The 16,207-nt window shown below is 47.8% G+C and overlaps 6 protein-coding genes across 6 annotated transcripts; 2 read left to right on the forward strand and 4 right to left on the reverse strand.

The window, feature by feature from the left end:
* Positions 1–627: 627 nt before the first annotated feature.
* On the reverse strand, positions 628–4,617 carry N7518_007055 (putative AT DNA binding protein; the record flags this gene model as incomplete). Its single annotated transcript, XM_057187982.1, has 1 exon — positions 628–4,617. One exon carries the CDS (start codon positions 4,615–4,617, stop codon positions 628–630), a length of 3,990 nt encoding a protein of 1,329 aa, XP_057039685.1.
* Positions 4,618–5,063: 446 nt separating this feature from the next.
* On the reverse strand, positions 5,064–5,528 carry N7518_007056 (uncharacterized protein; the record flags this gene model as incomplete). The annotated part of the gene is made up of 2 exons (XM_057187983.1): positions 5,064–5,218; positions 5,291–5,528. 2 exons carry the CDS (start codon positions 5,526–5,528, stop codon positions 5,064–5,066), a joined length of 393 nt encoding a protein of 130 aa, XP_057039686.1.
* Positions 5,529–6,117: 589 nt separating this feature from the next.
* Positions 6,118–7,458, forward strand: N7518_007057 (uncharacterized protein; the record flags this gene model as incomplete). Its single annotated transcript, XM_057187984.1, has 1 exon — positions 6,118–7,458. One exon carries the CDS (start codon positions 6,118–6,120, stop codon positions 7,456–7,458), a length of 1,341 nt encoding a protein of 446 aa, XP_057039687.1.
* A 429-nt stretch (positions 7,459–7,887) lies between these two features.
* On the reverse strand, positions 7,888–9,720 carry N7518_007058 (fungal specific transcription factor domain-containing protein; the record flags this gene model as incomplete). Its single annotated transcript, XM_057187985.1, has 4 exons — positions 7,888–8,092; positions 8,153–8,498; positions 8,570–8,766; positions 8,819–9,720. 4 exons carry the CDS (start codon positions 9,718–9,720, stop codon positions 7,888–7,890), a joined length of 1,650 nt encoding a protein of 549 aa, XP_057039688.1.
* Positions 9,721–12,028: 2,308 nt separating this feature from the next.
* On the forward strand, positions 12,029–12,985 carry N7518_007059 (uncharacterized protein; the record flags this gene model as incomplete). Its single annotated transcript, XM_057187986.1, has 2 exons — positions 12,029–12,659; positions 12,735–12,985. 2 exons carry the CDS (start codon positions 12,029–12,031, stop codon positions 12,983–12,985), a joined length of 882 nt encoding a protein of 293 aa, XP_057039689.1.
* Positions 12,986–13,032: 47 nt separating this feature from the next.
* N7518_007060 (uncharacterized protein) lies at positions 13,033–13,278 on the reverse strand (the record flags this gene model as incomplete). Its single annotated transcript, XM_057187987.1, has 1 exon — positions 13,033–13,278. One exon carries the CDS (start codon positions 13,276–13,278, stop codon positions 13,033–13,035), a length of 246 nt encoding a protein of 81 aa, XP_057039690.1.
* Between the last annotated feature and the right edge of the window lie 2,929 nt (positions 13,279–16,207).

Consider the following 16,207-nt stretch of genomic DNA (forward strand, 5'->3'; position numbering starts at 1 on the left):
TGGCGTGGTTGGTCTAGATGGCGGAGGACTGCAGGGTTGGTCGGGACTTCAATGTAGATTGTGTTTGCTTCTGGGACGGTTTGACAGTTTGAGGGTTTGGTTGTACAGTTGTTTCATTAGGATGAGACAAAAGTGGGTTTGGATTGACGCTGACGTTGACTAGCGGATACAATGAGCTGGACTTAGCTCAACTCATGCGATTAATGTGTATATCCCTACTCTGTCAGATACTCGGGGAAATAAGGGATCTCGATGCAGCAGGCCTCCATAGTTGGCTGGATACATATGCTACAGATGCAATATACACATGGTGTTCGCAGTTGAAGTCAAGGATCCCCTTGCGGGATTTGGTACTTTCGCACTTGGTCAAACTTGGAAGTATACAGTCCCACATTCATGTCCAACTGACAAGGCTAGAGAATAGAGAAAGACGCCTAAAGTAATTACGGGCACAATAAACCCTCCAAAACAGCCCAATGCTGCACACAAGCCTAACCAATAACCGTGAGGGAATCATAATCAAAACAAGAACAGACGTATTCAAAACAAAACCATGACGCCAAATGCTCATCGGATATCCAAAAAACGTACATGAGAGAAAAAGAAGTGGGCAAAAGAAATATACATTCATCGCCATGTATCCACAGAAGCACCCCGGTTGGCCTTGGCCTTCCTTTCCTCTCGGATCTGTTCGCCAATAATGATGCTAATGAGTCTCCGATGCAGATCGGCTTCTGTCCAATCGATCTGTCCGCTGCCACCATATTGGATATCAGCCCGAGCAAGCTCCTGAGCAAAGCGATCGATAATGGCAAATTGGATCTCTGTGATGGGCACCCCGTGATGACCATCGGAGGTCCATATCCAATCACCGATGATGGCAGCCCGCCCCGGAGAATCGTGATATTCAAAGTGCTCGGGGTATCGCTTGGCGATTCGGTAGATACGACAAAGCGCGGCGTAATGCTCATCGGAAAAGTATCCGAAGACAGCAAGTGGTCGTGGCCCTGGAGATGCCCCATTCTGGTGGTTCACTGGCTCTACATCTTCGTTCTCCAATGGATCTTGCGAGACACCCCGCCCAGATACCGGCTGCTCTTCTTCTCGGAGGTCCCGAGAAACACTTCTCTCATGCATCGGAACCTCCTCCTCTTCCACTGTAGGATGAGGATCTTGCTGTATCCGGGGAGACTGGGATGGTGATGACTGTCTCCAATTGCTCGCGGGTGATTGGCTCGTTTGCTTTGAGAGCGGCTCATCCTGGAGATGTCCCTCAAGCTCCTTCGCAGATTCAATGCTGGCCATTTCCTCTTCATCTTCGAATTCAGATGCTTCCTCCGGAATAGTACTAACACTTGAGCTTCGGCCACGGGTCGGGGCTTTCAGCCATTGCGGGGTGAAACTGGTTATTTTACTGAACCAGGATGATCCTGGCTCCTCTTTATTGAGCTGAGGAGGTTGTGGGGTGGAGGCAGAATCCACGTTGGCAGATTCCGATTGACCGAGAGCAGCTTTGGAAATGCTGCTGTTGTCATAGTCTTCTTCCAACGGTTCTTGTATAGGCGGGCTTTGTATAGGCTTCGGAGATTTCTTCCCATCAAGTAACGCGATTTGTGGACTGTGGATCCGTGGGTTGGGAGTATCCGGGCTGGACTGGGAGAGAGGTTGTAAACGAATGCGCGCTGGAGTGCGCGATACCGGGTCCTTCATGACAAAATTATTGATTGGTGAATTCTGTGTCCCTGATGGGCGGGCGAGTAAACGAGGCGTACTCGTTCCATTGTAATACCGTGCGCGGTTTGGTGTATCCTCTTCTGCAAGCAAAGCAGACAAATCGACCTTTTGCTCACGGAGCTCGCGAACCTTGGACGGTCCGAAGCGCGCTACATGATTATGCTCTGAAGTAGCGTAAGGGGATGAACTCAGGTAGTCTTTACCTGCGGAAATCGGGGCAATATTGCCTAAAGGACGTGCAAGCGGGTTCGGATGAGACCGAACATCATCATCCTCGACGTGTTGTGAGACATGGCTGTGATCATTCGCTTCGAGTTGCCAAATGTCGTCATAACCATCATCCTCATCTTCCAAGGGCTCGGGCTCGGGCTCGGGTTCAAGGTCTTGGGGCACATATGGCGCTGGTTCTGACGCTGGTTCTGGCACAGGTGCAGATGCAAAATCATTGTGCTCTTCATCAAACTCATTTCCGTTGTCATATTCAAATCGTTGTTCATATTCAGGTTCGATGCCCCGATCCTCTTCCGCCGCATTATCATCGCTATCAATATAAACGACGGATTGTGACTTTGCAGCCGTCTGAGCCTGGCGGCTGACTGCTTCTCGCTCAAGCTGCCATTGAGCCTCCCGCTGTGCCTTCTGGTGGGACACCGGGCTTTGCTGAATGAAGTTGTTGAGACTGGAACGTGAAGGTTGGATGTACCGTTCCTGCTTCTTGATCTCGTCTTCAAAGGGTCGATCCTGATCCTGCTCTTCCGATTCTTCGTCATCGAAGCCATTATATTCACGTTCTTCCTGTTCTTCCTGTTCTCCTTGTTCTTCCTCGAGACGTTCCTCCCCAAGACGAGCAGCCGCATGATCTGCTGCTATAGCCGCAGCCTTATCTTCCTCAGCGAGCATCCGGCGCATAGCAAGCTCCTGTCCTAGCCCCATAGCAGCTCGGAGTTCTCGCTGCGTTTCAGCGTTGAATGTGCTGAAAACACCCTCCAACCGACGTCTTTTGTGACGGGCATTACTCTTACCAGACCACTCGTCTTGTTGAGGCTTAAAGGGACCTTGTAGGGCCAAACTAAGTCGAACAAGTTTAGCCAAACTGTGGAGTGTTCTCTTCTTTGGAACAATTGTTGATTTGGCAGGTGATGATGCGGCAGGGAGCTCAGGATAGGCGATCTCATTCACGTAGTTAACAGATTGACGCTCGGTCGCATGTGCAGTGTACTTCTCCGGAATTTGGGTGCTTGGATTTTCGTGTAGCCCAGAATCTAGGCCCGTAGTGACTGGACTGGATGCCTTCTGAACACGAGAATCACCTTGAAGGTCTTGGATCGTCCCGGGAAGTCTGCGTCTCAACCGTTCTCCGACTTCCTTTGGTTTGGGACCGCTGTTCGTCGTAGCGCTGGAGCCGAATCCGTGCTGCTTGGCTGACGGGAGCGTATCAAGGGAAATCATAGTGAATCCTTCACTTTCCATGATAGTGTCGAATTCGTCGTACTCGTCCGCGGGATCTTCAACGGGATCAGTTTCAGCATGGTCGGTCTCCGTCCTTGTGAAATGATCAGAGTCAGCTTGTCGGGTTTGATTTTCTTCATCGGCCAGCGAAGATGTGGGGGTCGGAGTAGGATATGTGCGCGATTGTGGGCTAGCGGTGTTGGTATTGCGAGAAGCTCTCGATGACAACATAGCTCTCTCGCGTGTCGGTGATGGCATTTTAGAAGGCGTAGAGTGGATATTCTCATCATCCAGAAAGTGATGTTCCGTAGCTCCGATAACAGGTGTCTCCAAACTCGTTCGGCCGTACTCACGGCGAGTATTGTCGAGATTGGGTTCTGTTGGATGAGGAAGCTCTGCATTTGATATCTCCGAGTTCCCCCAAGAGTCGTCATCGGATTCGACATCCCCTACGAGATTCAAGGGACTGGCGTTTGCATTACTCCCAGCAAAAGAATCCGTCGGACTGAACCGTTGTTGGCTTCGGCTAGCGTCACTAGTGAGGGCATCCGTGGGGCTGAATCCTCGGTGGCCCAGACTAGCATCACTAGCTATTGTATCCATCGGACTGTATTCATGCTGGCCTAAGCCAGTTTCATTGGTCGTGGTGTCCATTGGACTGAATTGCTGGTTGTGACGGGCATCACTATTTGGAACGATATCCATCGGACTAAAGTTGTGGTCATATTCGATAGTCGGCGTTGCTTGGTCACCCAGCAACTGGAAATCCTGTGATTTGGGCCTGGGCGTGCCCCGTGGTCGACCTCTTTTGCGTGGTTGAGAGTCACCGGCTTGTGGTCCAGGAGTATGCCCCGGCCCAGGTGTATTCCCCGGCCCAGGTGTATTCCCCGGCCAAGGTGTATGTCCAGGGCGAGGGGTACGCGCAGCAAACGGGGACAAACTAATGTCAGACTTTCGAGGACGCCCTCGCCTCTTGTACTGCGTTTTCTCCTTCAATGGACTCCTCTCATCCTTTAATGGTATCATCGTTGTTATGGTCGAGGGCTTTAATCGTTTGCGCGACGGGCTACCCCGGTTCTCGTCATCTTCGTCTTGTGTCGCTTCCAGCGTGAGTCGGATGCGCCATGGGCTGACATTTCCTTCCTGAAGCTTCTCCGGAGAGAGTGACCTCTGTCGACCGCCATTAAACTTCATTGCTGGCGACCCGGGGAGTATGACATCTTTGAATTGAATCGAATGCGCGCTTTTTGCGGGACTGAGGCTACCGCGCGGTCGCGGTCGCTTGGCCGGAGTCCGTGATTTCGCTACCATAGGAGACATCCAGCTTTGGCGCCCTGCGAATGGTTTGATCGGTGATGAGATCAAGTACTGGGCATCGCCCGGAGGACCTAGGATATCGGGGGAGGAGCTCTGGCTGCGCGACGAGGCCGACATGGCGGACTCATGCGATGGAATCTCGGAAGGCACGCGTGCCACCAAAGGGGTGGAAGAGCGCACGCTAAGGAATGCAACAATGAAAAAGTGCAGTCGTCTCGTAACTATTCACGGGCCTACTTTATGATACATAAATAAGAGAGAAAACGCGGGGCAAGCCATAAACAAGTCTCCCGATGCGGTACGAAAGGGCGGTCCTCGAGGTGGTTAGGTAAGCATCTCCCTAAACAACAGTTCTATTATTGGACACGATCTTCTCTCTTCCCCCTTTGTGTCTTGAAACATAAGTGGAGATGTGACAATAGGAAATATTTCCTCGGCTTGCCATCAACTCAATTCTTTACGGAGTACAAATCGGCATCATCCACACTGGGCATTTAATTCAATGTCACACCGCAAGCTTCAACGACCAGATGCATTTGCACATCTTCCTTGGAGATTCCCAACTACCTTGTTCCTCTGATATGCCAGTAGGACATTCGCCGCACGTCTTGGCCCATGACAACCGGCAAGACTACCATTTGTGTATTCACGTCGTCCAAAACCCGGCGGTCGGACAAGACCAACCCATAGGTGATATCAGCCAACCAAAAGCCAAAGTCTCGATGATATTTAAATAACCTGTATAGGGTACTGGTATTGTACGCATATATTAATGTTGATCAACTCATACCGCGCACATTATTTGCATTGTCACACTGCCAGCCTTCTCGGGTGAAGGAGCATTCCCCATCTTCATCGGACATGAATTTGGTGATGCTGAGGAGTAAGTCTCGGGAACCCGAAAGAGCCATTTCCTTGGCGCTGCGTGCATGAATCGAATCAGCTTCCAGCGTGCAGAGGTGGTCGAATAAGTGTTGGCGTATCAGGTACATGTATAGCTGGCTACAGAAATGTGATTCTGCCGTCATCGTAATCGCTACTAAGTTGTCAGATACCACTTTTCACTGGCGATATTCGAGACTTCGAATTTGGCTCAAATTGTGGCAAAGAGCTGAAGCCAACGCGACTCTATAGTTGATTTGTCGACATTGGATGTATTCATAGTTTGGGTCCAACAAAGTCTATCGCGTATCTTGTCTTAAATTGAATAGTTGTTTGAGATATGAGAGTATAGAAATAATTATAAACTCTGAGGCGATGAAGTGGGCCCCGGGGAGTTGCCGCGGTAGTCTTTTCATATGTCTTTTCAGCTGTCTTTTCTTCCCTCTCATTTTTATAGCTAGAAGATTCAAATGTATGAACTTTTTACCATGCTTTTATTGAGCGCGCCCGGGCTCATTATATTCACGGAGCTATAACTTCCTAATTAGGCTTAGTAGTAGATGCTTTCCAATATTGAAGGCATTTTCATTGCTGGAAGGTGTCACGTGATCCCCATTATGCTGTATGCAGATAGTTTCTTATATTCGTTATTTAGTCAAATGTACTCTTTCTTCTTCAAGAACGACCTGGAATCTCACACTACATACATATCCATCCGCGCATAAATAATCCAATATGTCCATTATGTCCAGGGATGACTGGGCAAGTATTCTGGCTCCTGACGATGCAGTAAGTCTGCAAGCATCAGGGCTGGTCAGCCCTCCTCTGTCTGATGGTACCCGTCGAATCCATAAACGACGCTTGAATCGATCCAGCGACGAAGAAGAACAACATCTCCCACTGACCCCCGCATCAACCGCCTCAAGCTCCGATTCCTTTGTCAGTATCCCGGAGGACCTGATATCTGTTGCCACCCTTGAGCATCTAGGGTACAATTCGGAAACAGCAGCCCGAATTTGGGAGTCTTGGATGAGCTGGCACTCTGGGGAACCCGGGAGAGAGCCCGCTGACAAGTACCATGATGTACCGTTTATCGAGGTCGCTGAAGGTTATGTGGATTACTCCATCGATACCTGCGAAGATAATGATGGCCGATGGTTGCACTGTATGGCCTCTTATGGGGTCAACAGCGAGCTCCAGGAGGCGATTATGGACCCCAAGTTTCGGCACATCCGCCTAACCGAAACTTGTAAGTTCTGGGTTCAAGATACTATTCGGTTACGGTACCGGGGGCTACAGGCGGTACAAGAAACATCTCGTGAGCGTGACATGGCTCGTCAGCGGGAAGCTTCCAGACCTGGACAAAGCAGGTCTATTGGTTCTGGACGACGATCGATCTCGGAATCTTTAAGGATGGTCCCTTGGTTAGCACACGAAACTGCTTTATCTCCCGCTGTAATAAGTGCAGCTGCAAATGCACCGGGGTATACGACTCTATACAAGGGTATTGACCAAGCTCAGATTGATCGCTTATTCGGCAATGATGGTAGCGTTGACTTTGCATGTCTTACCTCCGCGCCACCTACTGATTTCTCGGGACGACATGCAGATATCTACTTCGCTGTTGAGCGAGAAGTGGCCGAATATTATACCTGCTATGCTAAACGCCGCAGCGTGTGTAGCGCGACTGTCATTATTCACATCACCATCCCGAACTCGGTTCTGGAGTCTCTCCCTGCACCCGATATCCAGCGTATTTATTGGCCTAGCGCAGAGTGGAAGTCGCTTATCTTAACTTGTCGACGAAGGGAAAAGGTCCCGTCTAATCTCCGCAAGTATCAACTGGCGAAGCTTGTGATTGGCACCATTTGTGGCAAACCGACCTATGTTTTCGGCAATATGCAATCTCCAGATGAAGTCACGGAGAGGATGGTTCTTAAAACTAAAGATGGACGTAACGCCGTCCAGTTCGTTTTCAAAGGGGACGATGGAGATACTTTGTTGGAGGAGTCCAGCAACGTTGCGGTCTTCCCTCTGACGACACGGGAGTTTGAGAATTGGCGTGACACTGTCTAGTTGCTTGCGCGTGATTCTGATGCTTGTTTCTTTGAGAACTCGATGGTCTTCGTTAATAAATTATCAATTACTGGGTCAACCCCCGGATATTCCTAACTGTTGATGTAGCTAGTAGTGCAAATCTAGTATTTGTAGAATGAGAGGGTAGTCATGTAGCATATCTAATAGAGCCCACATATTTTAGGAGCAGAGTTGCGGTAACTTGACCCTAATTGCCAGGACTCTTATTTTCCAGAGTGCAGTCGATTAGTCTAATACATTTGTAGTCCCTCCTCTCTCTTCCTTCTCCTAGCCTTTCGTAAACAGAGAATCAGAAAAGACAGGCAGTGTGCTTCGAGCGTTTGAACCAAATATCGTGGAGAATAAAGAAATTATCCAATACTACCCAGAAGGAGCGCAATCGAAGAACCAAATTGGCTGCTCTAACGCTTACGAACCGATGGAAGGTGTAAAGATCTTTCCGTAGATTTCAGTGAGAATCTCCATATCAGCTTGTAGGGATGGCGAACCAGACCCCGTATGTTGCAAGAATCGGATCGTCCCCTCAAGAAGGCGTTGGAGTAAATCCCTGTCAACCAACTCTCGTAGGTTCGACATGTAAGTGGCGGATAGAACAAGCATATTTCCAAATTGCCTTTATGCATATGATCAGCAAACAATTGATTCCAACACACCCAATATATTAAAGGCTTACCCATGAGCTGTTCCAAAGATATTGGTAATTATTAAGCGACCTTCGATTCGATCAAACGCCATTGTATTCAAGATAGCCGACTTGATGCATATCTTGCAAGCGTCTAGGAGGGGCTGCGGAAGCCCTTCCTTTGCGCCTGGGGGTGAGTGGAGAGCACGGTATAGCAGAGGTCGATAGATAATGTATTGGGCACCGTAGAACTTGGCACGCATGCGTGCAGTGTTGATTTCTGTCGCAGGTTGCTCGTCGTCCCCCCATTTCATCATATATGGGAGGCTCGCCCGCCAGCGAGCGAGGTTCATGCTTAGTGCTTGTTGCACCGTTAAAGACCACCCTTGCTCTTCATCTGTTGAAAAATGAGTGAATACCAATGAGATCACAATACATTGAAAAGACGTTGTGTAGATGACTACTTACGATCAAATTTGTAGAGCTCTGTATGGACGCGATTCAATATTTTCCGAAGATGAATATGAGCTGAGTAGAACAACATTGTACTTATGAGCGGTGAATCAGGACTGTCAGTAAGGGCGGATTTTTCTGTTGGCAGATCGATTTGGCTCTCAAATCGAGAGAGGCCACTCGGCGGGAGATCTAGCTCAGCTAGTATGTTGCTAAATGAAAATCAGTAGCTACCAAAGCACTACATTTGCCATAATGACGTACCTCTCCAGCTTCAGACAAGTCCAGTAAATGAACCTGCATAAGTCCTTCACGGAGCTATGCAATATCCTGTACCGTTTTGGCCTAATGAGTAATTGGCATACCCAAGAAGCCTGAGAAATCCAGCTATAGCTCTGAAAAGGGTGTGCAAATTGGCCAATATAAATTCCCGCAAGTAAACATGCCTGGGCGTGTTTCAAGTTAGTTCCTCCTTGCGAAGGACCCAAAGTGGAAACTGCAAATCCGTAGAGTGACAGGCCAGCAATCGGGGTGTCAGTGCTAGGAAATGTGAGCGGTGATGGCTGATCACAAAAAGCACCAATAGCCAAGACCAATAGGATAATGGCGTTGTAAATGGTCCCTTCGACGCGCGGTTGTATCTGTGATGAGAAATTTTCGGAGCAGTAATATTGGGTGAAGTCGTCCACCTGCATGCTCAGCTCAGTTTGGTCCAGGAACGGGTGAACTTTGTGGATATTGCTCAAATAGCTCTGGTAGTAGCGTTGAGTTGTGCTGGAATTCGCATTGAACCGGCCAGACAGCTCTATATCTAGTCTTCCGTTTTCTGTAGCAGGAGGGACTAGTACTTGACTGTCGTCAGAAGGATTCCCGACGCCATCCTCATCGTAGGCGGTGATAAGACCACGATTAGCCTCAAGTTCCATCACATACTCCCCGCTTCTCTTCAGTGGATGTATCAGCGATTGGACAGAAGGCCAGCTCAGAAGATTATGCGCTGCAGTGGTGTGCCCAATAGGAATAGCAAGCTCTCCTTCTGAACCATCTTGTATCGGGTCTTCTTGGCCACAGTATGGGGTATTTGTGACCTGGATATCGCTATCAGTCGCGCTAATTGAGGGCTTATTAGGAGACAACCAATCACTGAAAGCTTTCTGTTGTTGCATCAGAGTTCTTTCCAAGGAATCTTGACGGAATAACCAATTTTTCTCCAACTGGTCGACGCGATCCAGTAATCGTTGAGTCGAACGGTCGGGTCTATTGTACAAGGTCAGTACTTCTTTGCAAAGATAGCCTATCGATCAACGGACACAAATTTCTGAATGGCCCCCCTTCTGTAGGCACATTGCAATTGATTATCACTGCAGTGGCTGCAATGTGGTCGTTGTCCGTCGCACTTGACCCTCCTCCTTCGACATGGTTCGCACGCCTAAGCAACATCAGTGGACACTCACTTTTAGGGAAGGGAAATCAAACTTTACCTGTTTGACTCGAGGCAAGCCTGACGGGTGAGTCCGTTGCGTGTCTGGAGATCGCGCTGTGAATCTTGTCGCCGGTGCTAAAGCCAATCTAGGACCGTCTAGGATACCAGTTCGAACATAGTCTTGTGGCAGCGGTGTTATCGAGGAACCAGGCAAATTCCCGAAGCGGGAATCATTCCCAGGACGGGTGACACTGGGTGGGTGTGTAGACTGAGGCAGGCGAGATGGGAAAGGGATAGACCGGCTAGGAGGATGTTCCGAGTGGTTGTTGAAAGTATCACCATGATTGTTTCGTCCAGTATTCATCTTTGTGGGCAACGAAGCAAAAAGTCTGGAATCGGAGATGGTGACCCAAGGGGAGTTGAGCAAGTATGTGTGGCTATGGTCACCCGTCGTTAGAATGACTTTTAGAGCCCTACTCTGGACTAATTATAATGTTTTCACTACGCGTTACCGAGAGCACAGGGAGGACACACTATACCTGTTGCATTAGCGCAATGCCAGCTGAAAATTGCATAAGCACGATTGCCCCGGTACTGCACGTAGATGGGATTACGCTTTAGACCTTTTCTAGCTCCTGCCAGATTCGCTCTGGCCTCCTTAAAAAAGCAAATATATCCAAAAATGACGGACAGGTAATATATACGGGAAGTTAGTACAATTCAGGTGATAAGTATTGACAGCAGTCTCAATACCGCGGTCATTCCACTTCCCTGCTCTATTGCTTCGACGGGGATGCTGTAAAGCGAGAAAATGAAATATTGCATCGGGCATATATTTCAGACTAGCCGTATGATGCCATTATCTAGGATATGAAGCTGGGCTGATCAGGGACAGGAAGCGGCGTGAGCTTCAGACAAGAGCTCGCAAACTACGTTGGAGGCCTCCGTTTGCAGGCCGTATTGCACTACGAGATTCCGTTCAACGGGAGACCTGGCCTGCGGAACCAAGTAGTGTTCGAGCCTCAGGTATTATGACTTGAAATCTTTACTATCTTCCGGTATGATTTCGTCGATTATGCGTAGATGACGACCCTGAGAGTCATACCTGTTGTCGACTGATTATTAGTGAAAGAATTCTAGGATACCTACTATAAGCCCATCTAGACCTTTTGCAGAAATATATCTACTAGAAGGGTTAAGATGTATCGAACGCTGATAGCTCTCTTCTCGTGTAGTGGCTACTAAATTGCCCGTTCAAGTTATGAGTATCCCAACCTTTAGGATCTTCCCATGACGGCTCCCTTGACGCCCTACAGCATCGAAAGAGCCCGAGAATACGAGACCAAATGATACTTGGTATACGTATATTTCGCACAGACTGAGGTATTGAGATAGAAATTTTTATCGAAGGTTCCGCGACGTCGAGAGCGTATAGATATAGAATTGTACCAATGTCCTGTAAACTATAGTATATACAGTACCCCCATTCTCATCATTGGCTTATTATCCTCTAGGGCCAGGCTTATCAGAAAGAATTGCTTCTGTGAAGGGAAATCAAAGCAAAATCCTAGGACAGTATTATTTGATGCATACAGAAGGGTTCAGAAATTATACTACCATCATGACAATCCTTACGGGCTTGTGATCCAGAGATCTTACGTAGATCAGGTTACATGTCTCACGGGTTTAGTTTTAAACAATTGGCCTTGAGGTATCCACTCCCCGTCTTTTTAGACGTTGGCGCTGTCATCCACAATCCAATGCTAACCGTCGGAGGCGCACTGAGGCAAACTTTCTCCTGTGAGGAATGAGTTCAGGCTTACTGGCGATCGCCGATTAAAGTACTCCGTACGGAGTAAGGTGATTCTTGATAGGCCCGCCGTGGGTGTCTGCGCAGCATTGCGGGTTGCCACAGATTTCCGCGGACTTTCGCGGATTTCTACGGGCTTTTAGGGGCTTTAGAGGGTTTTAGCGGCACTTCGAGACGGGGCTACTTGCTATTCACACCGCTTTTTTTTTCGCAGCTTCACATCCCCACAAAATTGCTTAGGATGCGTTACCCTTTCATCGTTTTTCATTTAAGCAAAGACTCACTCTTGAAGCGGGAAGATGGGTTTCAAAATCTCTCACGAGGAGTGTTAGAGACTCTGTTACTCGAATCTCGTCAGGCGGTGACTTTAATAGAAACCGAGCTACAATTACGGGTCCAGCAGCCTGTCCAGCAAAAGGACTTGGACCGTTACTATGAACGTCTTCAGAAAGTGTCCAAGGAGATCTCAATTCGACAACGACTTGAAGACGGAGCAGCTCACTCCGCTCGTGACCTACAGAACGCGCTGGCTAGCGACCTTCATAATCCATCATTAGCCCGCAAGACCAAGGTTTACTATGAGTTCTTGAACGATGTGACTCGTCAATGTGGTTGCGAATCAGCTCTCCTTTGTATTATTGCTCTTGGGAAGCACAGGCTTGAACGTATAAAGAAAGACGACAGGGTGTCTCTTTTGGAGTTCTTAGGTAAATCCAAAGAAAGCTTGGTACCTAGTGAGCTCGTTACGTTCGTGACGGCCTTCGGATTTCCGGAGTCTACTGTTAGGCTATACGATCTCATCAAGTTCAATCCTGTGGCTGCCCATCCTACGGATGAAGCTGGAGCATCGCGAAAACGAACTTGGCACGGTGGTAAGAGCGCTGAAAAATATCACACTTGCCCCCACTGTAGCTAACTCTAGGCAGCGTTTCCTTTTTCTGTTGCAGTGGATGACTACTGTTCGTTCTCGTATACGAGTCGTACTATGATCGAAAATATGCCCGAGCCATTTCGATCGGGAATCGGAACGAGCAACCTCTGGAAAGAAGCGCTACGCAGTAATGGTTTAAATGTAACCAATTGCATGTCTCTGCATATACCAGAAATGGGTGGCGAGGACGCCTACCTTATTGTGAGACTTGGATTTCAATATGGGTATCTCATGGCAAATGTATTTAAATTCGGGAGCCTCTCTTGAGCGAGAAGCGGAAGTTTTTGCTTGATCTTAATTTCATTTTCACCGATTTACTCCTGGCATTTGCTGAATTTCACTTTAGCTTTCAACACGTAGCAACACCATCCCTTTTTCACTTCTCTCGAGACCTTCCCATCATTATACCCTAGTTTGTCGACCACGTTCTTCTCGTCATCAAAAATATTGCATGACCTGCCTTCAAATTCCATGATCATGTCCTCCGGTATATTGAAGTCGAAAATTGAAATCCATTCCTCTTCCCCAGCAAGTGCTTGCGTCCCACGGTCACTCGACATGCTCTTTAATGACCGCTATCCTCAAAGAACCAAAGATTCTGGTTGTCCCGAAAAGGGTACTGTGCGGCAAATGGTTCGAGTGTTTCCGGCTGTTGCGATCATTGAATCGGTCTTGATTGCGAGTTTGTGTCGGTGGAGGAAGAAGAATGGATGGCACCCGTGTACAGCCTGCAGTATAAATATCTGATTGCGTTAGAGTGAAGCCAGGTCGTATGGTGAGCGACATCTTACTTGGGGCAAGTCTGATCGGAATCGGCTGAAGATGAAGCAAGTGCGTGTTTTCGCAACACATCAGAGAGTTGATGCCCGATAGATTTCGCCCAAGTTGTGGGCGGGGCACCCTTCGGTAATCAGGTAACCCCTCCAAGGCTTTCGTGAGAAATGTATAGTCACCTGACCGTTGACGTCAGAAATATTCTGGAACAACAGCGCATCACCCGGGATATCAAAGCGGGATTTCTACTATACAACCAGTACAAATCGACATAGCAACAAACTCGCCGACCCAATGCACTAGCATTCCAAATCTAACGGGAGCTGGTGGGAAGTATCTGAGTGCTTCTAAAACAACACCGCATGTAGACATGGCATGCTGGGAGTTGAATCTCTTTGTACGACGCAAATCTCTCACGAGCCTTATGTTTCAGTTTCTTCATGACTCTGGGGTTCTTGAGCAAAATAAAGGTAATGGCACTGAGCAGCGTTGCGGTAGTCTCAGACCCAGCGTTGAGGAGTGAACGCATTGTTGACAGTTTTCCATCCTTTGCTTCCGCTTTTCGTCAGGATCAATATCATCCAGGCCGTGTCGTGTCTCTGTCTCTTCGCTTCTGGATCCTTCGGCAAAGCGCCGAACCCACCGAACCAACAAGTGTGGGGAGCGGGAAGGTGGGCCTAACCATCTTTAGAGTTTGAGCCTCCCGCTCATCCCCGACAATTCACGTGATCTCCACTTAATCAAATCAAAGCTGATTAGTTACGGAGTATGTACTAACTAATATTTTCGAAGGCGCATAATCATATTCCTTGCCGGGTTAGTTCACCATATCCAGGTCCAAATGTTTTAATTAATGTCACATCACATGTGTAATAACAACAACACTGCCAACCCCCCTCCTTTACCAGAAAAAGTTATCCTCTCATGGCCATCTAGACTCATGTCCTGGCCACTCTCCATTTCATATATAAATCCATTATCTACACCAAGCTTTCCCAACGCAATCCAGACTATTATGCTCGTTTTGTCATCCGGAGCCATACCCCGACTCATGGTTCCAGGGTGTGGCATTTGAGTGATCGATATTGGAAACCATTTTAACAGATGTGATCTCGGGTCAGGAGAAATGTTCCGTTTCAATTTCTTCGCTACTCTTTCGATATTTGACCGGATCTATCGATACTTAGGAATGGGTAACAATAGTATGGTTAGGACTCACTATGAACCACTCCACAACCACGCGTTCAACGTGCCTGTTTGACGGCAAGATTCGGAATGGGCAATATTTTCCTGTCGGATCTAAGCTTTCTGAAACAAGATCTTGTATTGATGATCGAATTGTCCGTTCGGCCTCGTCCGAAATCGTAGAACTGACTGCTTGCTGGATATCTTTCTTCTTTGGCTTTTCCTCGTAGGTTGTGGATTGCGTTTCTATTGCTTGTTGTGTCTCGTGGCTTGGTTCCATCGCTCCTTGAAAGCCAGAGCTTGCCTCTAGAAGGGTATAAAAAGTATTTGATGTGAAGAATGGAAAAGGGGAATATGCGCAGGCGGGGCGAGGCGAGGGGTCTCTAACATCACGTGCTTACGCTTGAAGCGCATTCGATGCATCCTAGGGCCTATAATACGTATCAAGGCTATAAAATAGGCCGAGGATGGATTTCCACGGATAAATTAGAAAAGAAAAGCAATCTCCGTGGTGATCAAGGTTGCCAAGGGCAGAGAAGGTCTGCTATTATCCGAGCTTGAAAACCCATGCTCCTAGTTTTCCTTCTTCCCTTTCAATCAGCAAAGGACATTCGCCGGATATATGGTAGTGCCGTTTCAATTCGACAGGTTTGCTGCCACCTGTCACCTTGCCCGAGATGTAGAATGGAATTATCACCACGTACGGTCGGTCGCCCAACTGTGATCTTTAGTTCAGAAGATTCTTGTTCTTCACTTTGACCACTTGCATCTCGGAGTATAGGTACTGTGCGAGCAATTATGTGTTAGATCAACTTGGATGATATTCCCCGGGGAAATTAGGAGGGGTTATTCGAGCCCAATTAACAACCGCATGCGTATGTAGGCAAGATATCGGGCTCCATGGAACTAGGAATAACCTCCAGAAAATTCGAAGTTCTATACAAGCCCAGGAAATGGCTTGCGATTTGAAGGCCTGACAAACAAGGACATCTAAAAATAGAACGAGTCAGGATGAGTAAGTTTTGTATGTTTTGCTTGAAAATATATCATCCATCGCTTGTTCATTGGAAATGACTAGATCACTTAGATGCTATATCACCTAGGCTACCATGGACTTCTAACAACTCCTAGCAAAGTCTATCACCTGACCATTATCCGACCATACGATACCTATATCTAAACCGTTGAGTAAAAATCATGACTTGACGTTGGATTCCATGATTTTCGTCATGTCCGGCGAGATGAGTGGATCAGTTCCGATCAGTGGCGAACGACGGACTCCCCATTTCTGATGATGATTTAAGCATCAATTATGAAAATGGAAAATATTTTAACTAATAATGGGTCTAGCAATGACGAATCATTCGGTGCTGATTTTAGGGCTGGGGTGGCAGAGTTCGGAGAAATTCCCTAAGCATCGCATTGCCTGACATTCCCAACGGTTCAACACTTTCTTGCTGGGAGAAACGCAACTGACGATTGACCCATTGGCATGAGATAGTTAGACGGTTTTTTATGTTAAATAATGTC

Source organism: Penicillium psychrosexuale (assembly GCF_028828465.1).
Source record: "Penicillium psychrosexuale strain IBT 29551 chromosome Unknown utg000004l, whole genome shotgun sequence".
Lineage (NCBI taxonomy): Eukaryota > Fungi > Ascomycota > Eurotiomycetes > Eurotiales > Aspergillaceae > Penicillium > Penicillium psychrosexuale.